This window comes from Rhinopithecus roxellana, chromosome 2 (assembly GCF_007565055.1).
Source record: "Rhinopithecus roxellana isolate Shanxi Qingling chromosome 2, ASM756505v1, whole genome shotgun sequence".
Classification (NCBI taxonomy): Eukaryota; Metazoa; Chordata; class Mammalia; order Primates; family Cercopithecidae; genus Rhinopithecus; species Rhinopithecus roxellana.
The window spans coordinates 36,939,885-36,967,300 of NC_044550.1; the positions used below are offsets into that span (position 1 = coordinate 36,939,885).

Genomic DNA, 27,416 nt, shown 5'->3' on the forward strand with positions numbered 1-27,416 from the left:
AAAGGCCTTTGACAAAATTCAACAGCCCTTCATGCTAAAAACTCTCAATAAATTTGGTACTGATGGAACATATCTCAAAATAATAAGAGCTATTTATGACAAACCCACAGCCAATATCATACTGAATGGGCAAAAACTGGAAGCATTCCCTTTGAAAACTGGCACAAGACAGGGATGCCCTCTCTCACCACTCCTATTCAACATAGTGTTGGAAGTTCTGGCTAGGGCAATCAGGCAAGAGAAAGAAATCAAGGGTATTCAGTTGGGAAAAGAAGATGTCAAATTGTCCCTGTTTGCAGATGACATGATTGTATATTTAGAAAACCCCATTATCTCAGCCCAAAATCTCCTTAAGCTGATAAGCAACTTCAGCAAAGTCTCAGGATACAAAATCAATGTGCAAAAATCACAAGCATTCTTAATACATCAGTAACAGACAAACAGAGAGCCAAATCATGAATGAACTCCATTCACAATAGCTTCAAAGAGAATAGAATACCTAGGAATCCAACTTACAAGGGATGTAAAGGACCTCTTCAAGGAGAACTACAAACCACTGCTCAGTGAAATAAAAGAGGACACAAACAAATGGAAGAACATACCATGCTCATGGATAGGAAGAATCAATATCATGAAAATGGCCATACTGCCCAAGGTAATTTATAGATTCAATGCCATCCTCATCAAGCTACCAATGAGTTTCTTCACAGAATTGGAAAAAACTGCTTTAAAGTTCATATGGAACCAAAAAAGACCCCGCATTGCCAAGACAATCCTAAGCCAAAAGAACCAAGCTGGAGGCATCATGCTACCTGACTTCAAACTATACTACAAGGCTACAGTAACCAAAACAGCATGGTACTGGTACCAAAACAGAGATATAGACCAATGGAACAGAACAGAGTCCTCAGAAATAATACCACACATCTACAGCCATCTGATCTTTGACAAACCTGAGAGAAACAAGAAATGGGGAAAGGATTCCCTATTTAATAAATGGTGCTGGGAAAATTGTTTAGCCATAAATAGAAAGCTGAAACTGGATCCTTTCCTTACTCCTTATGTGAAAATTAATTCAAGATGGATTAGAGACTTAAATGTTAGACCTAAAAGCATAAAAACCCTAGAAGAAAACCTAGGTAATACCATTCAGGACATAGGCATGGGCAAGGACTTCATGTCTAAAACACCAAAAGCAACGGCAACAAAAGCCAAAATTGACAAGTGGGATCTAATTAAACTAAAGAGCTTCTGCACAGCAAAAGAAACTACCATCAGAGTGAACAGACAACCTACAGAATGGGAGAAAATTTTTGCAATCTACTCATCTGACAAAGGGCTAATATCCAGAACCTACAAAGAACTCAATCAAATTGACAAGAAAAAAACAAACAACCCCATCAAAAAGTGGGCAAAGGATATGAACAGACATTTCTCAAAAGAAGACATTCATACAGCCAACAGACACATGAAAAAATGCTCATCGTCACTCGCCATCAGAGAAATGCAAATCAAAACCACAATGAGATACCATCTTACACCAGTTAGAATGGCAATCATTAAAAAATCAGGGAACAACAGGTGCTGGAGAGGATGTGGAGAAATAGAAACACTCTTACACAGTTGGTGGGACTGTAAACTAGTTCAACCATTGTGGAAAACTGTGGCAATTCCTCAAGAATTTAGAACTAGAAATACCATTTGACCCAGCCATCCCATTACTGGATATATACCCAGAGGATTATAAGTCATGCTGCTATAAAGACATATGCACACATATGTTTATTGCAGCACTATTCACAGTAGCAAAGACCTGGAATCAACCCAAATGTCCATCAGTGACAGATTGGATTAAGAAAATGTGGCACATATACTATGGAATACTATGCACCCATAAAAAAGGATGAGTTCATGTCCTTTGTAGAGACATGGATGCAGCTGGAAGCCATCATTCTCAGCAAACTATCGCGAGAACAGAAAACCAAATACCGCATGTTCTCACTCATAGGTGGGAATTGAACAATGAGATCACTTGGACACAAGAAGGGGAACATCACACACCAGGTCATATTGTGGGGAGGGGGTAGGGGGGAAGTATAGCATTAGAAGATATACCTAATGTAAATGACGAGTTAATGGGTGCACCACATCAACATGGCACATGTATACATATGTAACAAACCTGCACATTGTGCACATGTACCCTGGAACTTAAAGTATAAAAAAATAAAATAAAAGGAAAGCATTATTTACTAGGAAAGGCAAGTTAATGAATGCCAAATAGAAAAAAAAATCTACATCTGTTTAATGGCAAAATGATCCTGTCTACAATCGCTTGTCTCATTATTTTTCTCTGCTACAGGTCTGTGATCAACTTGACAGTAGAAACAGCAGCTTATTGTTATATCTCCCAGTGCCTATGAGAATGTTTGAGTTTGAACATGTAATAGAAGCCTGATGAATGGTGGCTAAGTGGATGAATAAAACAATTAGTGAATCAGTTCAAATAAGAACCAACCAGAATCAACACTTGTATAATATTTTAAAGCTCTCAGAATATTCTTATACTTGAATCAGGATAAAATCAGCATTTGATTTGGCCTTAAAAATCAATTTAAAAAAAGACTAATAATGCAAATGATCAAAAAACATGAATGGAAAGTTTATAAAAGAAGAAATACAAATATATCAATATACATATGAAAATCTGTTAACATTGCTAGCTGCTTAATTATAAAATGCAAAATAAAGTAAATATGAGACACTGTCAGATTCCATGGAATCTAGTTCAAATCTGGGCACACAATGTTTATATAATAACCATTCCATGTATTGAATATTCTCTTTATTGGATAAAAGAACGACACAATTCAAAACAAAACAAAACAAAATAAAAAAAAGTGGGAAATGGGAAAAAGAACATTCTTGGTAGAGGCAAGAAATGATTATAAACAAAATACAGTGAGTTCCATTATAATGTGACATACATGTTTCTAAAATCGCTGTGCTATGCAAAATTGTGTAATAAAAACCACAGGGCTTATGGGAACAATGGGATCAGGAGCACCACACTAACAAATTTCATTTGTGATGCATAAAAAAATAGGAACCTAATAAAAACAATAGCAGTTTTACACATACTAAATTGTTAAGAAATATATAAATACAACAATAAGTATAGCTCTTTGTCTTGAAAATGACCAGAAGTTTTCTTAAGTGTATATGTAGCTTGTATGTTATTGTGAAGGAGTAGAAGGAGAGTTTCCTGTAACACCGCATGTGCATGGATGTGGTTCATAACACATGGTAAAACTGAGGTAGCCAGTAGGTGGGAGTTGGTGTGCATGTATGCTTCTTGTGTATTCCTATGCAGCTGTGTTTAGCTAGGTTGAGTTTTCTGCATTGACCTAGTGTTTGTCATGAATGAGACTCATTCACGAATAAGCAACCATGAAATTTGCCTAATACTCAAATGTTCCCTGGTATATCCATTACTTTGGAAAAAGTGTGTATTTTGGAAGATTTATAACAGAACAGACTATAACAGAGGTGATAAAGTAAATAACAAGTAGAAAATAAGTGCAACCAAAGTAATTGCTAATTTACTATCCATGATGAGCTATCAAAATACTTCAGAGTATTTGCAACTAAATATTAACAAGTATAAACCTACATTTGTGCATACCCCTTATCATGTAGACTTATTTCTTCTTTCTCTATTTCTTCTTTCCAATTTTTTCTTCCCTTCCTTTCTCTTATCCTGAATTCATTTTTTTCTTTCTCCTTTTTTTTTTTTTTTTTTTTTTGCCTTTGGGAACCTAAAGCAGTGCTTATCCTTCCTGATGGCACTTAAGGCTTTAAGAGGTTACTGCCTGCTGTTGACAAAGATGCCTGCCCTGCTGAAAAGAAAATATTCATCATAGCTCTATGATATTCCCTCCAAACGAAAAGGAGAAAGCCTATACAATTAGTCCCTCTTTCCTTCTGAAGCCTTTTCTGCCTAATCTAATCAGAAAAGGAAAACTGTTTTGCATTTTACAGTAGCAACACCTTCTACCTTATTTACAATAAACGTTTTTCGCTATAAAAAATACATATTTAAAGAAATGTAGACTCAATAAACTGATGTCTGTATTTTAACTTGACAAATATACATTTATTATTTTTGTATGCATATTCCATGGTGCTTTTTTGGAGGGATGAACTAATTTTAATGAAATGTTGTTTAATAGCAGAGACTATTAGATCAGTAAGCTCACTGTCATCATTGGGCTGTTAAGTGACTTGCGGGCAGGAACTATATGTCTCATTTGTTTTTCTGTCACGGGGTCTGTGGTAGGTGTTGTGAAATGAATATTCAACCTTGAAACAAAATAGAAATCCATAAAACTTTCAAGTGATGTATATTTTAAAAATCTCTGTTGTTTAAAATAAATTTTAGTAAAATTCGATATACGAGTATTTGATCCCAATTCACTAAAACACTGTCTTTTTAGGACAATATAGTTGTTTCATATTTTGTAGATTTTATCAAAGATGTGTTAAGACTAGAAAGAAGTAATAATACCAGCAATGATTAAAATAGGAGAGAGTACATAATAACATACTCCCATCAGCTCCCAACCACAACTCAGAAGCAATTAAAGGGCATATAAATTAAACTTATCTAGTTCAGGGTCCTTTAAACAAAAATTTTATATTTCTGTTACCTTTCAGCATCTACATCAGCAGGTGATTTCTGATATTTTTCTCTCATATAATTGTAGGAGAAACATTTTCTGAAAGAAGAGAAGAGTAAACTCAGTCAGGAATTGAGTACTGTTGCCACAGAAAAAAACAAGATGGCTGGGGAGTTGGAAGTTCTGCGATCTCAGGAACGCCGTTTGAAAGAAAAGGTTACTAATATGGAAGTTGCTCTGGATAAGGTAATTATTAACTAAACATATAAAGTAATTATCAACCAAATAGTTATTAACCAAATAGAATTGTTCTGAACAAAAGCTCTGTGTAGACAGGAACTTAATGTATCAATTTGTGTTGTATCCCAATCACCTAGCACAAAGGAAATACCTATCCTATAGTGAAGGCGTTTCTGAATTTTAAAATGTCATCATAATGCATGCTTTTTGCCAAGTTTTCTTTTTCAGGCTAACATAGTCACAGGGCAGTAAGATCAAAGATGTAAGATGTTCCTGATACCCTTAGTGATCTGAATAAGTAAAAATGTCTCCATGAGCACCTGACTTACCACCAAAAAGTGACTTGGGCACTTGGTAGAAGATAGTCTCTTAATAATGTCAATAAAATGATACAGTAATGCTAATGGCTGGCACTTCGTGGGGTCCAGAAAGTACATATAGGAAACATAGCTTAAAGAATGAGAAGGATCAGTGATACTGTTTTTCATTGCCATTTACTGTAGAAAAATAAATACCTCTTCCTGTCACCTAGAAAGTCTGGAAGCCTAAAATTGTTCCAAAACCATCCTTGATTGCTAAGAAGGCAGCGCCTTTATGGTTAGATACAACAATTTGCGATCTCACCTCTGCTGCCTTTGTTTCTTAAAACATGCTATATTGACTCGGTGAATTTCAGTTGTGGTTATTTTATTTTATTTTATTTTGAGACAGAGTCTTGCTCTGTCGCCAGGATGGAGTGCAGTGGCACGATCTCAGCTCACTGCAACCTCTGCCTCCCGGGTTCAAACGATTCTCCTGCCTCAGCCTCCCAAGTAACTGGGACTACAGGTGTGCACCACCACGCCCAGCTAATTTTTGTCTTTTTAGTAGAGACGCGGTTTCACTGTGTTAGCCAGGATGGTCTCGATCTCCTGACCTCAAGATCTGCCTGCCTCGGCCTCCCAAAGTGCTGGGATTACAGGCGTGAGCCACCATGCCCAGCCAGTTGTGGTTATTTTAATATAAATTTGTATACTTTGGTAAAACTGTTTGCTCATTCCATCCTTAGTTCATTCATTGTTTGCCCTTCACATACTAAAAGCTATGTATTTGCTGCGGGAATAGAGGATAAAAATGTGGCCTCCAGTTGCTCACAGTTCACTGAATAAAACAGATAAGTAGATCGTTGTAATATAGTTTGGTGGAAGGGCAGGAAGATTTCTTGAAGAGATGGCAGCTCTGCATTTATAGGTTAATAAAATATAAGTGCTTAAAGAAAGGAAGATAAGCCATTTATGATTGCTCCTTTGTAGGCATCTTTGCAGTTTGCAGAATGTCAAGATATAATACAGCGTCAGGAGCAAGAATCAGTGCGCTTAAAACTTCAACACACTTTGGATATAAAAGTAAGGTCATCATAAATAGTAGTTTAAGCAAAAATAATGCCTTTCTTTGATATGCTTTTATATTCTCTCTTGTACCATAGATACACATTCAAGTATATTTCAACATTACCTGATACTATTAATAGCAATGATAAGCTCTGTGCATTGTTATATACTATACCTATTCTTTTCATATATGGTAACAGATAGAAGCACCACTATCCTTAGTTTAAAATAAGTGAGTGAAATACAAACAAGTTTACTAGTACCTGCGTGGGAATACCCAAAGCAAGAGTTTTCCATGCCCAGGAGTCAAGCGAGTACAAAACCCTAAGTGCAAATATATTTGCTTGTTTGGGGAATAGCAAAAGTGATGTAATCTACATGACAAAACATGTTTTTTTTAAATCATACATTTTACACTGAAATATATGTTTATTTTAAGAAGTATAGTTTAAAGCTACAGACATAGTTTAAAATCTCAATAATGGATTTTGTTTGTGAAATCAAAAAATACATTTTGATTTCACAATTCTTTATAATTGTAGGCTGGCAGTTATTTTGTTCACCTCTATATTGTTTTCCAGGAACTTCAGGGCCCTGGATACACCTCAAATTCTTCATTGAAACCACGCCTTCTCCAGCCAGCATCTGTTACTCGTTCTCATTCTAATGTACCATCTTCCCAGTCTACAGCCAGCTTCTTGTCTCATGTAAGTAACCAGTCTTATGATCCATTATGCAAATGACATATATGTAAGTAATTTTAAATTGGAAAGAATTACACTAAAAATAATATCTCTATATCCATAGCATTTTCAATTACTAGATTTTAGATTTATACATTTTCCTATAAATTCAGTGAAGTCCAAGTGAATAAAAATATTTTCTTCACTATTTAGTGTTTTCTTATCTTCAATTCTTTGGCTGTTTCCATCACAAGAATTTCCAAATTACAAAGCAAATAGTGAGATGGCTAAAATAAACATCACTTCAAAAGGCAAAGGCAAGTTGGTAGTATATTTAATATTCTACCAAAATGAAAATTATTTGCTATATGTAGTTTCTTTGTTAACTTATTTATGACAGTTTTATTAATTATAAGACACTTTTATTCCCTTTAATTAAAATATTAGAAACTTTGGAAATTTTTTAGTTTAACCTTTTATGCTTTTAATGCTCATAAAAAATATGTGCAATGTAAAATTCAAGCCTTGTCTTCTCTGAAGATATGTATTTATGAAATCACAAATCCCTTGCAACCAGTATTCAACTGTAAAGAAATAAGATATTCCATAAATCACACATGAAAATCAATTAAATTAGTTAAAAGTCCTATCTTACATATGGCAACAGGATCACCAGTAATCTATTGTTTCACCTGTACCATTTAAATGAAAATTGCATACTGTTTAAATGACTAAAATGGAGTCCTCTCACACACTTAAGATGTGTGCACTGAAAAATAAGCTATCATACAACAAAGAGTAGTCTATCAAACAATAGAATAATAATATTAGTGTTAGAAGTTAAGCATGTTTCTCTCTGGAGACTGGAATTCAGAGATGCGCAGGAAAAGGGCAGGAGACTGCTGCTTTTTAAGTGTTATGAAATCATTTTATTTTTTAAAATATGTACATGTTCCATTGATAAAAATTAAATTACCCTCCCCTTTCCAAAATTAATTTTGCAAATCAAACAACAACAAAGAACATTTGACCAGGAGTCATTGGAACCATGTTTTTAACTCTTTGTGTGACCTTGGGCAAGTCAGTTAAACATATTGCACCTTGATCTTTTCCTCTCTAATGAGCAGTCTGGACAAGATGACCTCTAGGGTCACCAAGAAAGAAATTTCACTATGAAATTCCGTGATTTTTAATTACCCAAAATCTATTAGATTTTTCCTAGCAGCTTAATATATAGATTGTGCTTGATTATAAAGAATGTCATCCATCACTGAAAAAGTACTAGTCATTAGCTTGTTTAACTTTAAATTTCAACTTAAATATTTACTTGTTTATTTATTTATTTTTTCCTGAGTCAGAGTCTTGCTCTGTCACTCATTCTGGAGTGCAATGGTGCAATCATGCTCACTGCAGCTTGAACCAGCCAGGCTCAAGAATCCTCCTACCTTAGCCTCCCTAGTAGCTGGGACTACAGGTGCATGCCACCACTTCTGGCTAATTTTTGTATTTCTTATAGAGACAGAGTTTCACCATGTTGCCCAGGCTTGTCTCAAACTCCTGGGCTCAAGCAATCCTTCCACCTTGGCTTCCCAAAGTGCTGGGATTACAGGTGGGGGCCACTGCTCTTGGCCTCAACCTAAGTTTTTAAATAATAATTCTAACAGCAAAAATGAACTAGATTTTAAAAATGTACCATCAGACATGCTTTATACAATTAATTCCTTCTCTTAAAAATGTTTATTATATAATTTTACATAATAAAAGTAATATTCATTCTTTGTTTTGTTCACTGATGTTTGCTGAGTACCTGTAACAGTGTCTAGCATATATTCAATAAATATTTATCTCATGGATGAATGAATTCACTGTAGAACATTGTCTTCAGGTTTCCATTATTTCCACTGATAAGTCAATCGTAAATCTTGTTGCTGTTTTGGAGGTAGTTTTTTCTCTGACTGTTTTCAAGATTTTCTCTTTGTTTTGGTGTATAACAGTTTGCCTATTATGTGCCTAGATGTGCTGGTCTTTGTATCTATCTTTCTTAAGGGTGGTGGTCTTCCTGATGCATGGATTGAAATCTCCATCAATTTGAGAAAATTTTCATCACTTATCTACTCAGTTTGTTTTCTTTACTTTCTTTTTTCCCTCTGGGACTCTAATCACATGTATTAATTGTTTTTTCATCATTCCTTATATGTCTTTGTATTCTTTTCACTTTTGCCCATCCTTTTGTCTCTGTGCTTTTCTGGCCTATTTTCCAGATAATTAATTCTCCCTTCACCTGAGTCTAATGTATTAAACCCATCAATTAAGTTCTTCATTTTAGAAATTGTGGTATTTAGTACTAGATTTCCATTTAATTCATGTTTTTTAACAAGATCCTTACAGAAATTCTCAATATTATCTTTTACTTTTTTGTATTGTTAAGTATATGTTATGGTCCAAATGTTTGTGTTTTCCCATAGATTCATATGTTGAAACCTAAACCCCAAGGTGGAACCTGTGGGAGGTGATTGGGTCATAAGGGCTTTGCCCTCACAAATGGTATTAGTGTCTTTTTTTTTTTTTTTTTTTTTTTTTTGAGACAGTGTATCGCTCTGTTGCCCAGGCTGGAGTACAGTGGTGTGATTTTGGCTCACCGCAAGTTCCGCCTTCTGGGTTCATGCCATTCTTCTGCCTCAGCCTCCTGAGCAGCTGGGACTACAGGTACCCGCCACCTCACCTGGCTAATTTTTTTTTTTTTTTTAGTAGAGACGGGGTTTCACCGTGTTAGCCAGGATGGTCTCAATTTCCTGACGTCGTGATCCGCCTACTTCGGCCTCCCAAAGTGCTGGGATTACAGGCATGAGCCACCATGCCTGGCATTAGTGCACTTTTATGAAAGAGGCTTGAGAGAGCTTGTTTGCCCCTTCTCCCATGTGAGTACACATAGAAGATGCCATCTATGAGGAAGAGCTCCTCACCAAATGCTGAATCTGCTGGCATCTTGATCTTGCACTTCCCAGCCTGAACCGTGAACAATAAATTTCTGTTGTTTATAAATTACCCAGTTTAAGATACTTCCCTATAAAAACCCAGAGTAAGAAAATAGCTGTTTTAAAAATTGGCACATGATGATTATATTATTTGAATCCCCTCTGAGCCTGTGTCGATTTTTTCCCTTGGTTTCTAGTCACGTTGTTGTTTGGTCTCTGCTTCCTCTTTAAATAATTGAGTCTGGACACTGTATGTGAAAAAATTACAGGATAATTTTGGGTTCTAGACAATTTTCTTTCTTCTTTTAATTTTTTAAAATTATACTTTAATTTCTGGGATACATGTGCAGAATGTGCAGGTTTGTTACATAGGTATACATGTGCCATGGTGGTTTGCTGCACCCATCAACCTGCCATCTACACTAGGTATTTCTCCTAATGCTATCCCTCCCCTAGACCCCCACCCCTGGACAGGCCCTAGTGTGTAATGTTCCCCTCCCTGTGTCCATGTGTTTCCATTGTTCAACTCCCACTTATGAGTGAGAACATGTGGTGTTTGGTTTTCTGTTCTTGTGTTAGTTTGCTGAGAATGATGGTTTCCAGCTTCATTCATGTCCCTGCAAAGGACATGAACTCATCCTTTTTTATGGCTGCATAGTATTCCATGGTGTGTATGTGCCATATTTTCTTTATCCAGTCTCTCATTGCTGGGCATTTGGGTTGGTTCCAAGTCTTTGCTATTGTGAATTGTGCTGCAATAAATATACGTGTGCATGTGTCTTTGTAGTAGAATGATTTATGATCCTTTGGGTATATACCCAATAATGGGATTGCTAGATCAAGTGGTATTTCTGGTTCTAGATCCCTGAGGAATTGCCTTACTGTCTTCCACAATGGTTGAACTAATTTACACTCCCACCACCAGTGTAAAAGCATTCCTATTTCTCCACATCCTCTCCAGCATCTGTTGTTTCCTGACTTTTTAATAATCGCCATTCTAACTGGCATGAGATGGTATCTCATTGTGGTTTTGATTTGCATTTCTCTAATGACCAATGATGATGAGCTTCTTTTCATGTTTGTTGGCTGCATAAATGTCTTCTTTTGAGAAGTGTCTGTTCATATCCTTCACCCACCTTTTGATGGAGTTGTTTTTTTCTTGTAAATTTGGTGAAGCTTTTTGTAGATTCTGGAGATTAGCCCTTTGTCAGATAGATAGATTGCAAAAATTTTCTCCCATTCTGTGTGTTGCCTGTTCACCCTGATGATAGTTTCTTTTTTTTTTTTTTTTTTTTTTGAGACAGTCTTGTTCTGTCACCAGGCTAGAGTGCAGCGACATGATCTCTGCCCACTACAACCTCCGTCTCCTGGGTTCAAGTGATTCTCCTGCCTCAGCCTCCCAAGTAGCTGGGACTACAGGCATGTGCCCCCATGCCCAGCTAATTTTTGTATTTTTAGGAGAGACAGAGTTTCACCATGTTGGCCAGGATGGTCTCAATTGCTTGACCTTGTGATCCATCCAGCTTGGCCTCCCAAAATGCTGGGATTACAGGTGTGAGCCACTGCGTCCAGCCTAGTTTATTTTGTTGTGCAGAAGCTCTTTAGTTTAATTAGATCCCATTTGTCAATTTTGGCTTTTGTTGTCATTGCTTTTGGTGTTTCAGTCGTGAAGTCTTTGCCCATGCCTACGTCCTGAATGGTATTGCCTAGGTTCTCTTCTAGGGTTTTTAAGGTTTTAGATCTTATGTTTAAGTCTTTAATCCGTCTTGAGTTAATTTTTGTATAAAATGTAAGGAAAGGGTCCAGTTTCAGTTTTTTGCATATGGCTAGCCAGTTTTCCCAACGTCATTTATTAAATAGGGAATCCTTTCCCTATTGCTTGTTTTTGTCAGGTTTGTCAAAGATCAGATGGTTGTAGATGTGTGGCATTATTTCTGAAGCCTCTGTTCTGTTCCATTGGTCTATATATCTGTTTTAGTATCAGTACCATGCTGTTTTGGTTACTGTAGACTTGTAATATAGTTTGAAGTCAGGTAGCGTGATGCCTCCAGCTTTGTTCTTTTTGTTTAGGATTGTTTTGACAATGTGGGCTCCTTTTTGGTTCCATATGAAATTTAAAGTAGTTTTTTCTAATTTTGTGAAGAAAGTGAATGGTAGCTTGATGGGGATATCATTGAATCTACCAATTACTTTGGGCAATATGGCCATTTTCACGATATTGATTCTTCCTATCCATGAGCATCAAATGTTTTTCCATTTGTTTGTGTCCTCTTTTTTTTTAAGATTTGCAGAAATCAAAATATTAATTCACATAATTTTAAACTAAAGTTAAAGCTAATATATCTTCCATGGTAATGCCTTAAGTGCAAGTGATGCTTGGTTTTCTTTCACATTCATTTCTTTTCTTCTGAGTGAAGGCATATCAGTTATTCTTGAACAAGTCAATACAGCTCTGCAAAAGGGAGACATAGTTCCTGGCATGTTTTATTTCCAGTTCAGACATTTCAATTAGAATCTCCCTAAATGCTGCCACTCTCTTTGGTTTGAAATGTATCAGTTCTTCTTTTGCAGATTCGAAAAGCTGTTCAAATTTCTGGCAGCACTCCTGCTGGTGTGCCTCAGCCAACCTGACGTCTTTGCTCTCTAACCGGGTGTTATCCAGAGCTTTGTTTGAGTTCTCATAATCAATGAGGGCTTTGGTGCATCTGTATGAGAGATCCTTAGCAGCTTCGATGTTGAGCATGTAGTATCAGAGGAGCTCTCTTAGCTTCAAATCTTCATCTGATGAACCTTGATCCTCTACTTTCCTAAGTTTTTCAAATAGCTCAGCAACCTTCAATAGGTACTTTTTGATGACTGTGGGCTCTTATAAAGCCAGGCTATGTAAGCAGGCTGCAGTGTGGATATAGACATCGGCAACATTTTTATGAGATCTGGTCATTTTGTCAACTTTCACACAAGAATATTTGATCCTATTATAATAGTTAATAAGGAAGTTCTTCTCTTGGTCAAAGAAGTCATCTACCTCCCTGACTCCAGTAAAAAGGACTTCATCAGCACTTTTCACCACACTTTTAAAGAAGCCAACAAACATCTCTTTAGTATTTTTCCACCCAACACGTAGGCTTCCAGTTCTTGTTTTATCTTGGCAAATTCTTCTTTGGTCATAGACCCTTCATCTTCTCCCAGTTTCTGCATCTTCTCTCCAGGACCACTGAAGTTAGGCTTCATAGGAGCAGGTGGAATAATAAGCCCAGCATAGTCTGTTGTTTCAATAAGACTGTCATGTAGCCACACAAAGTCTTCATGTTGCCTTGTAACATAAAACTCTGGGCTCTGAAACGTGGGCAGTGTGGTCTTTGTGTGCACTGTAAATGTGACTTTATCTCTCTCACTGAGTGCATCAGGTATGTCAATCTGAAGCGAGGGATCAACATTCAGGTCCACAGATACAGATCTCAGCTATTCATCAGCTTCCCAGCTGGGGCACATCAGGCACTGGCTGCAGGACAACCCTGCAGTTCTTGAGCTCCTGCCCACCGGTCTTCATAAACTCACTTTTGGTTCAGATTTTACTTACGACTCACTGTGGCACAAGACAATACCACCAGCAAAGCTGCCTCTTCAAAAGGTTTAATGGGTTACATGTTTGTGTCCTCTCTTATTTCCTCGAGCAGTGGTTTATAGTTCTCCTTGAAGAGGTCCTTCACGTCCCTTGTAAGTTGGATTCCTAGGTAATTTATTATCTTTGAAGTAATTGTGAATGAGAGTTCACTCGCGGTTTGGCTGTCTGTGTGTTATTGGTGTATAGGAATGCTTGTGATTTTTGCACATTGATTTTGTATCCTGAGACTTTGCTGAAGTTGCTTATCAGCTTAAGGAGATTTTGGATTGAGGCAGTGGGGTTTTCTAAATATACAATCATGTCATCTGCAAACAGGGACAATTTGACTTCCTCTCTTCCTATTTGAATATCCTTTATTTCTCTTGCCTGATTGCCCTGGCCAGAACTTCCAATACTATGTTGAATAGGAGTGGTGAGAGAGGGCATCCTTGTCTTGTGCCAGTTTTCAAAGGGAATGTTTCCAGCTTTTGCTCATTTTTTTTGTTGTTGTTTTCTAAAGTCTTCTCTTTATGTAGCTTTCTGTTCTTTCATGAATACAACACTTTGTTTGTTTGTTTGTTTGTTTTGTTTTTTGAGATGCAGTCTTACTGTGTCACCCAGGTTGGAGTACAGTTGCGCGATCTCGGCTCACTACAACCTCCATTTCCTGGGTTCAAGCAATTCTCATGCCTTAGCCTCCTGAGCAGCTGGGATTACAGGCACCCCCCACCACATCTGGCTAATTTTTGTGTTTTTAGTAGAGATGGGGTTTCGCCATGTTGGCCAGGTTGGTCTCAAACTCCTGACCGCAAGTGATCTGCCTACCTCAGCCTCCCAAACTATTCGAATTACAAGCATGAGCCACCATGTCCAGTCAATACTTTCTTGTTTCTCTTTAAGGATGTTAACTTTGGTTTTTAAATAATTTTTTGTGTTACCTGAGTTATCAATGTTTCTTGGAATTCATTGTTTTTGTAGAGACTTTCTTTTAATGCTGGGTGACCCTTGGATATCCATTCATATTTAAGACTGAGGCCCTAAAAAGCTATTGAAAGCTTTGTGTAAGGTTGTCGGGGCTTTTCAACTGGTAGATGGTTAGGTATTGCTTTTTTATTGAGGGACCCAAAAGTTATCTATAGGTCTTTAGTCTTGGGCTGATCAGTTTCCCCAAAGAGGGATCTCTTATTCCTGACTTAGAGGTATAAGTCTGTCAGAATTCTGTTAAGTGAGTGGGAGAGGAAGTCTAGGGTAACTATTAATATATATATATCTATGCAGTCTCACTTAATACTCATATTTAACATTTGCAACCTTACAAGATAGATATCTCTATGGAGTCCAAAGTCCTTTGGTTCAACCTTACCCAAAGGTTAAGCCTCTAAATTCATTTGGGGGAAAGAATGAGTAATGACCTGAGTATATGGAGACAGCTTCTGGGATTCTAACAGCTTCTCCTATAGACTTAGCCAATCCTCCAATTTTTCTGCCCTATTTCTTACCCTGGACTTTGAAATACATGAGACCTCCAATTCCTGAGCCTTCCTGGAATACTCAGAGGCAGAGTAGCTTGCTTCACATTGGCAGCTTCTGTGCAGGTACTTTAAGTTTTAACTTTGTTTTGCTAAATTAATTATGAATTACCCATTTGCCTGCCACCTCCCAAAATTTTGTTAGCATTACTAATCTAATGTTATCTGTCCTTTCCTCTTTATCCTTCTTAATTCCTTTAGTGTCATTAAAATGGGGCTTAGGATAGTACAGAAGTTAATGCCAAGTTTAGAAGCAGAATATTACTGTTTGCATTGTTCTACATTGCCCCTTCATTTATTATTTATCTTGATTTTAGTCTCTTTATTTTACAATTCTAATAATAGCTTAGATTTACTGAAAACTCCTTTGCCAGGCACTGTGCAAAGTACTTATGGAGATTAGTTCATTTCCCACAACTACTTAACATGAGGTAAGTGCTATTATTATCCCTATTTTACAGACAGGGAAACTGAGGCTTGAAGAAGCTAAGTGACTTACACATGGTTTACACAGCAAAAATACACTTGAGTTTGGGCACTGTGGTTAATGCTTGAAATTCCAACACTTTGTGGGGACTGAGGATGGAGGGTTGCTTGAGACCAGGAGTTTGAGACTAGCCTGGGCAAAGTAGTGAGACCTCGTCTCTACAAAGTTAAAAAAAATTAATCAGGCATATTGGCATTTGCTTGTAGTCCTAGTCAGGAGACCGAGGCAGAAGGATTGCTTGAGCCAATGAGTACAAGGTTGCAGTACCTGGGCAGCAGAGTAGGACTCTCTCTCTCAAAAAATAATAATAGTAATAATAATTTCGGCAAGACTTACCCAGACAGCCTGAGTCCAGAACTTATGTCCTTAACTGTTATACTGTACTATTTCTCTACATTATGCAGATGATTGATGTTTATAAAAATAATTTTAAGTTGATGATGTAAATAGATACCCTATATGAACTATTATTGTGTTTCATTAGTCTTTGTGAATGAGGATCACACAGTTTTAAAGATTCAAAGACAGTTGAAATTATCCAGGTGATTTTCCTGTGTTAAAAGTAAGAAAGTAGGAAAACCAGAAAAGTAATATTGTGTAATTTGGCCCAAACTCAAACACCTAGAACATGTATGTACTGTATTTTTGTGTGTGTACACACATAGACATATACATACATATGCACATATGTATAACTGATAGTTTGATATAGGAGCATTTTAGATTAATATTTCAAATAGTGGCTATTTTAACATAAGAAGTAAAATATATCTAGGATGCTAGAATTGATTTTGGTTGTGTATCAGATTCTATTCCTATGCACTACCATTTGTTATTGCTGCGCTTGATCTTTGCCAATGGAATACACATGTTGTGGGCAAGATTTTTAGCAACGCTTTCTAACTTTTTTCCTGTTTCCTGCCCATCTATTCCTAATATATTATGTAAATAGTGTACTTATATTCCATTTTATAACTATGCTCTAAAAGGAATATAAATATAAGAGATGGGTTTGGGGCAGACATTCTCAAAATAGAGTGGTTGAATTCAAACTGAATGAGATCAAGCTGTTATTTTTAGCTTTTTCATTTATCTTCTATCTTTGGAGAATGGAGACAGAACTGGTTGAGGAGTACACTCTCCCTAGGCCTTACTTATCTTACATCATGACTTGTAAGTTTGCCTGTAATAGACTTAAGGCCATTAGAAAAAGCAGTATTGGAGAAGATAGAAGTACATTAAAGATATAATTTATGAAAAATTTTAGAAACAAGTCTAACATAAAATGATTTCAAAGTCAATGATTTCAGAGTCAGAATGTAATAGGAAACTAACCAAACCACAAAATAAACCTTAAGCTTCACAACTTAATGTATAAGCTTATAGTCTTCCCATAGCACAAAAGGCTTGTATAAGTTTTACCCTGCAAATATATGTGCCCTAGAAATAGCCTTAATGTGTATCCTAAGGCAGCAGTTCCCAACCTTTTTGGCACCAGTGACCAGTTTCATGAAAGACAGTTTTTCCATGGAACAGGTTGAGGCGGGGAATGATTTTGGGATGATTCAAGTGCATTACATTTATTGTTCACTTTATTTCTATTATTATTACATTGTAATATATAATGAAATAATTATACAGCTCACCATATTGTGGAATCAGTGGTATCTCTGAGCTTGTTTTCCTGCAACTAGATGGTCCCATCTGGAGGTGATGGGAGACAGTGACACCCGAAGTGTGTTGCTTATGTCCAGTCTACTCCCTAATCTCGTCTGGTTGCTGTCACTGCAGAAAACGCTGCTTCACAAAGATAGGATGTTGGAAATGGAAGCAGGCTCTTCCATGCTTTTGTAGCAATCTCAGGATATTCTGCCTTGACTTTAATCCAGAACATAGGGAGATTTGAAGTTGTCTCAAACATAACTTTTAAAGCCACTGTCATTTGCAATCTCAAGCAGTTGATCCTCTTCTAGCATGGACAAAGCCAATGCACCTGGTTTATTGACAAATGGGTGACGGATCCATTCCTTTCCAGTTTGGGGGTCTTTTGTGGTTGGGAAGTAATGCTTACACTCTTTCGAAAGCTGAGATAGGTGATCATGCACTAGCTGGGAGAAAGGAGGCCTTGGCAGAGCCTCTTTCAAAATCTCTGATAATTTTGACACATGTCAAAAATTCCAGTGTTAACTCGTTGCTCCCATAATTCCAGTTTGACTTTGAATGCAGCCCCTTTATCTGCCAACTTGAACACAGTTGTTATTTTCCCCTGAAGTGACAGATTTTGTTGAGTAAGTTGAATATGTCACACAAGTAAGCAAGTTTTGTGACCCATTCTGTGTCACTGAAATGTGCTGCCAGTGGTGACTTTTTCCTAAAAGAAATCTCTAGAGTGGCTCTCATAACCCAAAAACTCTAGTCAGTGATCTATCTACCTTTAGAAAGCCATCTCACTTCTTTGTATAAGAGAAGACGTATATGCTCTGTGTCCATCTCCTCGCAGAGCTGTGTGAACAGACGAGTTAAAGGCATGTACTTTACTGTGGTTAATAATTGTAATCACATCCTGCAAAACATTGTTAAGTTCAGGTGACATTTTTCGGTTAGCCAGCATCTCTCTGTGGATGACACAGTGCATAGACTCACATTCAGAATCAACCTCTTTGACCTGAGTAGTGAAACCAGAAAGCTGTCCAGTCATGGCAACCGCTCTGTCCATGCATATACCAACACAAAATGACTAGTTTCCCTGATATGTAATCATTCAAAGACTTGAATAGTTCTGCAGCTGTGGTGGTGTTTGGCAGCAAAAGCACATATAACATATGCTCCTGCACATCCTCCTGAGAAATATGTAGCACAAAAACAAGCATTGTTGCCTTGTTGTCAAAATCAATAGACTTGTCACTCTGGATTGTGTACCATGGTGATTCGTTAACCCTCTAACAATTGTGCCTCACTATCCTCTGCTATTTCATCTATATGTCTAGTTATGGTGCTAGCTGAAAGAGAAACACATGTCACCTTTTGAACTGCAGCTTCTCCTGAAAGTTCACGACAAACATGCTTAGCAGTAGGCAGGATCAGCTCTTCGCCAATAGTAAGGGGCTTCTTCACTTTCTCGATGCGTTTAGCCACCAAGAATGATGCTCTCGGTGCAGACACATTTGACGGAGTGGTGGTATTCAATAAATGCTTCTGTTCTTCATGTTCGCCATTTGTTTTTCTTTTTTTCTTTTTTTTGAAAAACTCCAAAGGCTTGTCTTTTAATGCAGGGTGCTTTGTCTCCATGTGATAAAGCAGTTTTGAAGGTTTCATGGTTTCATTGGATAGCTGGTCACCACATATTATTAAAAGGGCTTGGAGAATGTGAATCACCTATTGCAATGAACCTGTAATTTAAGTAGGACTCTTGGTATTTTCTTTTAAATGCAGCTTTCTTTTCAATGCAGCTTTCTTTTTGTTGGCAGTCTTAGAGCCTTCTGCTGTCTCATCATTCGGTCTTTCCCCCTTTTCAAAGAAGCTTTCCATTGATGATTGTTTTTATCCATTTTGGCGAGGGTTAGCTTGTGGGCTTACCAAAACTGACTGAGACAAGTGTTCAGTGCAGGAAAGAGGTGCAGGCAAAGTGGTAAATCAGATAATGGGCAGGACACACATGGACTAAAATCAGTGTCTAGTTCTGACTTAAAGCCTGCCACCAGGTGCAGCTGTACAGTTGAGTACATCAACTCACTCACCACTATAAAACCAGCCACCAGATGCAGCTTAATTGTTACTTGCCACATACTGATAGGGTTTTGATAAGTCTGCAAGCAATTGATTTATTATGGTCTTTGTGCAGTCAGCCCTCTCTGCTAATGTTTTTTGTTTTGTTTTTGTTTTTTTGAGACGGAGTCTCACTCTGTTGCTCAGGCCGGAGTGCAGTGGCACGATCTTGGCCCACCACAACCTCTGCCTCCCAGGTTCAAGCGATTCTTCTGCCTCAGCCCCCCGAGTAGCTGGGACTACAGACATATGCCACCATGCCCAGCTAATTTTTGTATTTTTAGTAGAGACGGGGTTTTGCTATGTTGGCCAGGCTGTTCTCGAACTCCTCACCTCGTGATCCACCCACCTCAGCCTCCCTAAATGCTGGGATTACAGGTGTGAGCCACTGCACCCGGCTTCTGCTAATATTAATCTGTATTTGCAGCCACTCCCCAGCACTAGCATCACTGCCTTAGCTCCACCTCAGATCATCAGGCATTAGATTCCCATAAGGAGTGTGCAACCTAGATCTCCTGCTTGTGCAGTTCACAAGAGGGTTCACACTCCTATGAGAATCTAATGCCACCCCTGATCTGACAGGAGGCGGAGCTCAGGTGGTAATGTGAGTGATGGGGAGCAGCTACCAATACAGATGAAGCTTCACCCACTGTCCCATCACTCACCTCCTGCTGTGCGGCCTCATTCCTCACAGACCATGGGCCGGTACGCGTCCAGGGTTTGGGGACCCTTGTTCTAAGGGTCAAAGGACTGGGGTGGGGGAGAGCAGGATCCTTTGTTGGGCTCTGGTAACTTCAGGAAGAGCATGTGTTTATTTCTTTACAAGCCTGATAAGAGTTGTATGTAACTGTATTTTAGAACTATTTCCTAGCTGTTTTCTTTTCTTCTTTTTTTTTTTCTTGAGATGGAGTTTTGCTCTTGTTGCCCAGGCTGGAGTGCCATGGCATGATCTCGGCTCACTGCAACCTCCGCCTCCCGGTTTCAAGCGATTCTCCTCCCTCAGCCTCCTACGTAGCTGGAATTACAGGTGTGCACTACGACATCCAGCTAATTTTTTGTATTTTTAGTAAAGATGGGGTTTCACCATGTTGGCCAGGCTGGTCTCAAACTCCTGACCTGGGTGATCCACCCGCCTTGGCCTCCCAGAGTGCGAGGATTACAGGCATGAGCCACCGCACCCAGCAGTGCTATTTCCTAATTTTAAAAAGTGTATTTTGCTCATGTTATAAATCAAAGTGTATTTCCTATGAATTAACCAATGAAGTATTTAACATGAATTAATAAAACCATTATAAGCTATACAAACATTAAAAAGAAAGATAGATAATTTTGACTAAATAAAACGTAAATCGGCCAGGCATGGTGGTTCACATGGGAGCACTTTGGGAGGCCGAGGCAGGCAGATTGCTTGAGCCCAGGAATTGGAGACTAGCCTGGCCAACATGGCAAAACCCCATCCCTACAAAAAATACAAACAAAAAAAAAATAGCTGGGTGTGGTGGCGTGCACCTATAGTCCCAGCTACTCAGGAGACTGAGGCAGAATGATCAATTGAACCTGAGAGGTCAAGGCGGCAGTGATCCATGATCGCATCATCACACTCCAGCTTGGGTGAAAGAATGAAACTCTGTCTCAGAGAGAGGAAAGAAAGACATTTCTATTGTTATAGTAAATACCCCAAAGTACAAGGTATAAGACACAGAAGAGGAAGCTTATTGAGAACTTCTGGAAAAGACATAAGGATTCTCAGTTGACTGCCTGCTCAGTCTCAGTTGGTGTTATTGTGTGGCAACCAAAAAAGGTTTTAATGATAGCATCCAGATCAAGCAAGGGGGACAGCTCTCTGCTCTGCTCAGACTTTTCCTGAGTAAATTTAGCCTGAGGTGTGTGTTGGGAAGTAAGGAGGGGGTGTATGAGTATATGATAAAATAAGTATCATTTTTAAAGGGTTATGTTATGCTCATTTCTTATGATCCTAGGTGTTAGAACTGTGACAAGGGTTGGAAAGTGTATGGGTATGGAGGGAAGCTTTTCTTTAAAAGATGTGAAACTATATAAATATTAAACTGCCTTCCTTGATCTTTGGTGATCAAGCAAAGGCCAGATAAGCATATTACTGGAATGTCATAAAGAGAATTCTTCATCACTTCTGATATGGGAGTTGGACTAGTACCAAATGATTTTCAGGACCCCTCCAGCCTTGATATTTTTGTAATTTTTATACCCAACCAAAGTATGGGTTATATGTAATGGAATATATAAAGACAATGATGATCAAATCAAGTCCTTGCCTCTGTGGAGCTTACATTTTGATTGGAGGAGAAACACACATAGAAGTTTGAAAGGTAAGTATTGGGATAAAGTCAATAAAAGAATGTCATAGGACTAATTACAATTAATTTCTAAGTGAATGGTAAATTGAAATGCTTTTTTTTTTTTTTTTCTTTTTTATGACGGAGTCTCACTCTCTCTCCCAGGCTGGATTGCAGTGGCACAATCGCAGCTCACTGCAGTCTCCGCCTCCCGGGTTCACGCCATTCTCCTGCCTCAGCCTCCCAAGTAGCTGGGACTACAGGCACCCGCCACCACACCTGGCTAATTTTTTGTATTTTTAGTAGAGACGGGGTTTCACCGTGTTAGCCAGGATGGTCTCAATCTCGTGACCTTGTGATCCGCCTGCCTCGGCCTCCCGAAGTGCTGGGATTACAGGCGTGAGCCACTGTACCTGGCCAATTGAATGCTTTTTCAAACCTCATGTCAGCCAGCACAGTGGCTCACGCCTGTGATCCCAGCACTTTGGTAAACCAAGATGCGTGGATCGCCTGAGTCCAGGAGTTTGAGCTCATCCAGGGCAATATGGCAAAACCCCATTCTACAAAAAAGTTAGCTAGTCATGGTGGTGCATGCCTGTAGTCCTCAGCTACTGGAGGTGCTGAGGCAGAAGGATTGCTTGAGCCTGGGAGATGGAAGTTGCAGTAAAAAGAGCCTGGGAGATGGAAGTTGCAGTAAACTGAGATCATGTCACTGCACTCCAGCCTAGGTGACAGAGTGGGACTCTGTCTCAAAAACAAGCAAACAAAACTTACATATTGTAAAGCGTCAGTCACTCTCAAAGAACCTAGGTGTCACAATGACAGGGGAGAACAGCATATTTATATATGTTTATGGGTTTTACATTGCTCATTTATAATAAATGTCAATGGCTCAAAAATTTTAACAGTAATTGCCAAAGCTTATTTGATAAACTTTCTGGTGGGCAGAAGATGGGAAGATAAGAAGTCCAGGTTATAACTAAGGTGAGTGAATATTGCCATAGGATAAGATTTTCTTTATAAACTTTGTGAGGTTTAATCCCATATTGGGTATTATGCATATTACGGTGAGGGCAAGAACAAAACCAGTGTTTGGTAAAATTGAATCATCTTTTTAGAGACAAATGTTTTTATTCACAATTGAGAAAGTGATTCACATCCTTATATTTTTAAGCAAATGGAGTCAAATTTAATAATTGAGTGGAGTGTAATTTATGAAACTTTAGACTGCCTCATCATGACAATTTCCAGGTAAGATAGCCATCAGTAAACTGGGAAGACATACTTAGCACACATTCAGTTAGTCAGAACTCTTCATATCTTCAGCTGGATATTATATTGGTTTATTAGTGGAGTTGAGAAGAGGAGAATATGAAGATTATATTATACCAGTAACATCAGCTCTTCGTTGGCATAAACCCTAGCAAATCAAAGCCCAACGAATAAAAAATCTGCAATGTTCATCCCTCAGCAGCCAATCTGTGTGACAGGTGTAACTTTTCAGTGGGATGGACTCCTGCAGCTACAATAGCTCAGGGATAGCCCGAGTCTACCTGCTCCTCAGTGCACTCTGATCATTTGGTTTCCCCTCTTGATGTGCCTGTTGAAAATGTCTGTATTCCTTATTATATTATAAAGATTTATTGGGGAACACTATCATTCTGAAAATCTCATATTATTCTTAAACACCAACTAACACAGTTAGAAAATATTGGATGTTTCTTTCCTCATCAGTAAAATGTGGGGGGTAGATTAACTCATCTCTAAAGAGCTTCTTACTTCTCAAGTTCCACTGCTCTATCAAATTAGCTTAGCTTTAAACAAAGTATTGAAAATTATTTTGTCCATGTGTAAATATTTGAAAATATTTAATGACATAGTAAGGATATTCATACTAAATTGTTAACGTTTTAAAACAAAAGTAGTTTAAAAATAAACGTATGTAGTTTGGCCCCACATGTGTATATGTGTCCACGCACATATAAATTAGATATAGTACTCTATTGATTATTTCCTGGTTATTATTGATTATCTCTGTGTAATAAACTTATGGGTGATGTTTTTGTTTTCCTCTTCTTGCTTTTCCATAATTTCTGTTTACCAGTTGTATTAATTTTGTGATAGGAAATAGCATAGGAATCTGAAAAAATAAGTGTCTTTGTTTGTAAATTGTTTTAATTCAGCACTCTACGAAAGCTAACACACTGAAGGAAGATCCAACAAGGGACCTGAAACAGCTTCTCCAAGAGTTGAGAAGCGTGATCAATGAGGAGCCAGCTGTGTCTCTGAGCAAGACAGAGGAAGATGGAAGAACATCTCTGGGAGCCTTGTATGTGGCTGTGTAAGGATGTGTACACACAGAATGGGAAAGCTCATCTCTTGAATGGTTTGCCATTGAGTTATTCACATGTTACTCTCTGGGAGGGTGAGGTTTAAATAACTTTAAAAGGTACCTGAAGTTACCACATAAAACAATATGAAAATGGAGGAGTTAAGCAAATGTAAAACAACTTGACATTAAGAGAAAACAATACAGTCATTCTATTCAGAAAATACTTAGTGCAAGGTGTCACCCAAAGTTATGTTTGTAAATTTTATATCCATAATCTTATTGGTTGAGACAAGGCAGAGCAGGGTTTATTTATCCCATTTTGTAAATGAGAAAAACACATCTCAAAAGGTCGACATGTCTGCAGCCACACAGTTCAATGGTGAAGATAAAACTAGAACATTGAGAACTACATAGTCTCCAAGTAGAAGATAATAGGAAATACTTCGTTTTCTCTGCATTCATGCCAATGACTTGATTTGATTATATCATATTAGTAAAAGATTAGATCCAAAAAGGATTCAGCCAGTTCAGCAGCCCTTCCTTGCACACAGCTACAGACATCAGTGAGAGTCTCCTATTCTTTCAGAGAGTGGGTTTTACTTTTGTGTGTTATCATTTAGCTTAGCTTATCTTAAAGCATTTTGATATGGTATATATATTTTAGAGTTATAATAGCCCATTATTGTAATATTCATTTTCTGATTATATGACAAATACCTAAAAGTAATAGTTCCTGAAATAATACCTATATATAAATAATCTCCAGCTTCTTATGATGTCCAATTTGTGTATATTTACCTGAGGTAGCAAAATATTAGCTGAGTTTATCTAATTGTTAATTATTAGTAATAATAGTAAAACATTAGTAACAGCCCAGTTGCCCTAGTATAACATTACATTATCTGAAGCACATAACGTCGGAACTGTTCCACTAGCAACTCCAATGAACATTTTCATTTTCAGAGCACTTCCATTTTTGTCATAACTATAATATGCCTTCCAATCCAGGGCAGTATTATTACACTTATTTGACAGATTTGTAAATTTAGGCATAGATTAACATTCCTCCTCCTACGAAGCAGAGGAAAAGCCAGAAGTAAAAGTTGGAGACCCCGCTCCCAGCACTGATCATTCTGAGGGATTACCAGGTCTTCCCTGATCAGCTTCCACCACTCTAGCCACTAATGATGGGCTTGGACGCTATTGGACTATAGTATTCAACATGAATAGATTTGGTCCCTACCTTTAGACAGTTTATGTTAATTTGCTATAATCCTATAAATGACCTTGTCACTAAGCCTAAACTCAGCCTAAAGCTTTTAAGAATTCATGGGAGGGGCCAGGCGCGGTGGCTCAAGCCTGTAATCCCAGCACTTTGGGAGGCCGAGACGGGCGGATCACGAGGTCAGGAGATCAAGACCATCCTGGCTAACATGGTGAAACCCCGTCTCTACTAAAAAATACAAAAAACTAGCCGGGCAAGGTGGCGGGCGCCTGTAGTCCCAGCTACTCGGGAGGCTGAGGCAGGAGAATGGCAAACCCGGGAGGCGGAGCTTGCAGTGAGCTGAGATCCGGCCACTGCACTCCAGCCCGGGCGACAGAGCGAGACTCTGTCTCAGAAAAAAAAAAAAAAAAGAATTCATGGGAGGAAAGCATTTCTCAGTTGATGAACTCCAGAGCCCTTTGCAAAATTTGCTTGGAGGCCTAAAATCCACAGCTGTCACTAAAAGAAAAATTGAATATATGTAAGCAATTGATTAGTCTAAAAAGACATGGATGAAATTGTGCTTTATATGATTAATTGAGAGTTGTATTTTCTATACAGAGAGGATAGGGTAAGAGATTGCATCACTGAATCCAGCCTGAGATCAGACATGTGCCATAGGTAAGAAGAATCTGAGATTCTGGATCAAGTTAATTGTCCAACTATTTTATATGTGGCTTTGTAATTTGAGAAGTCTGTTTGGACATAAGTTTACATGACACTTAATGGGCATATTGGGTTCATTGTTTAACTGACTTTAAGAAAGATTTCAGTGAAATGTACTGAAGTAATTTAGTTTCTAGAAATCAACTCAATAGACATTTTTTCTTACTTTAAAATTTGCTGATATTGATCCATATGAAGCTATTAATATGGTATGCCATACCAAAAAATGGAAGATTTTTTCTACATTTACACATATTTACAATGGCTTACATAACTTTTGAGAAAAGTATGGTTCAGAAGGAAACTATAAAAACTTCAGTTTAGGACTATAAGCACCTTATCGAAAACAATCCTATTTTCATCAATAATGGAATAGCTGAATTCTTAAATGAAAAATTTTTAAAGCAAAAAGAAATGAAATCCATAACTCCAAATAAAACCGTAATCAAAGACAGCTTTCAAAAATTGACTTTAGCCAAAAAAGAAAAAAGGCTAATGTTAATTCATTATTTATCATGGTATAAGACACTATGGCCATTACTTGAAAATCTTCAGTAGCTCCTCACTGCCTGCTGCATTAAGTACATGTCCCTCAGTCTGACATTGAAGAATCTCCCAGAGTGGTCACACAAATCTCCCTTGTGACCACTCTGCTTTCACTCCTGTATTATCCTCTAATCAAACCAGACTCCTCCTGATTCCCAAAAGTTCATTTATTTTTGTCTTCAAGCTTTTTCTCCATTCTGTTTCCTCCACCTGGAAGAGCCAATGCCCCAGTCTCACTCTTTTGAATCCATATCTATCTAAAAGTAATGTTGAGAGAAGCAATTTTATCATTAAGTTTAATGTTTATGATTTATTTATCCAGCTGTCAAATGATATCATTTCACCCTACATAAGAATACATTATTTTCCTCACAAACTTTTGTTACATTGGTAAGAAAATAACATTGTGTAAACTGTGATTTCTCCCATCCCTCTACCAACAGAAGCAACAACTCGTTGAGGGACTCCACTGAAGGAAGCAAATCAAGTGAAACTCTTAGTAGGTAGGAAACACCAGCCCCCATTTTCAAAATGTCCCTTTTACGATTATTCATTATTAATTGAAAAGATCTTTAACTGTCTGTAATGTGCCATGCACTGCAGTAGACCCTTAGAATATAGTGAGCAAGACAGATATGGGCCCTGTCCTCAAGTTACTTACAATCATGAGGTCTGTCTTTTGACGGACTGCCTGGAAAAACTTATTTTTGTCTTTTCTGTTTTCACCACCTAAATAAACAGAGATATCCGAGCCCTCTGTACATATTAAAAATTATGAACGTGAATTCTACGTTAAGATCTAGAGTAGGGACTAATTCATTGCTGTGTCTTCAGCGCCAAGTGTAATGCCTGCCACCTAGTAGCCATTCAGTAAATATTTGTTTAGTGAATGGATTAAGATAGTATTATAAATATTTTCTTACTGTCTCTGCTACTTGATCAAAATACAGTGAATTTGAATCTT

At 37.8% G+C, this 27,416-nt stretch overlaps 1 protein-coding gene and 1 pseudogene across 2 annotated transcripts in view; one reads left to right on the forward strand and one right to left on the reverse strand.

Moving 5' to 3' along the window:
- CCDC158 (coiled-coil domain containing 158) overlaps positions 1–27,416 on the forward strand; it is a 122,429-nt gene that overhangs the window by 70,824 nt on the left and 24,189 nt on the right. The window contains exons 17-22 of the mRNA XM_030922170.1: positions 4,767–4,925; positions 6,212–6,304; positions 6,871–6,996; positions 23,828–23,973; positions 25,802–25,861; positions 26,896–26,955. Coding sequence (XP_030778030.1) covers positions 4,767–4,925; positions 6,212–6,304; positions 6,871–6,996; positions 23,828–23,973; positions 25,802–25,861; positions 26,896–26,955 — 644 coding nt within the window. The remainder of the gene's footprint in view (positions 1–4,766; positions 4,926–6,211; positions 6,305–6,870; positions 6,997–23,827; positions 23,974–25,801; positions 25,862–26,895; positions 26,956–27,416) is intronic.
- On the reverse strand, positions 12,313–15,354 carry LOC104660911 (annotated as a pseudogene). The gene is made up of 2 exons (XR_004054890.1): positions 15,346–15,354; positions 12,313–13,409 (listed from the first exon to the last, which is right to left on the reverse strand). The product of XR_004054890.1 is annotated as a sorting nexin-5-like (transcript).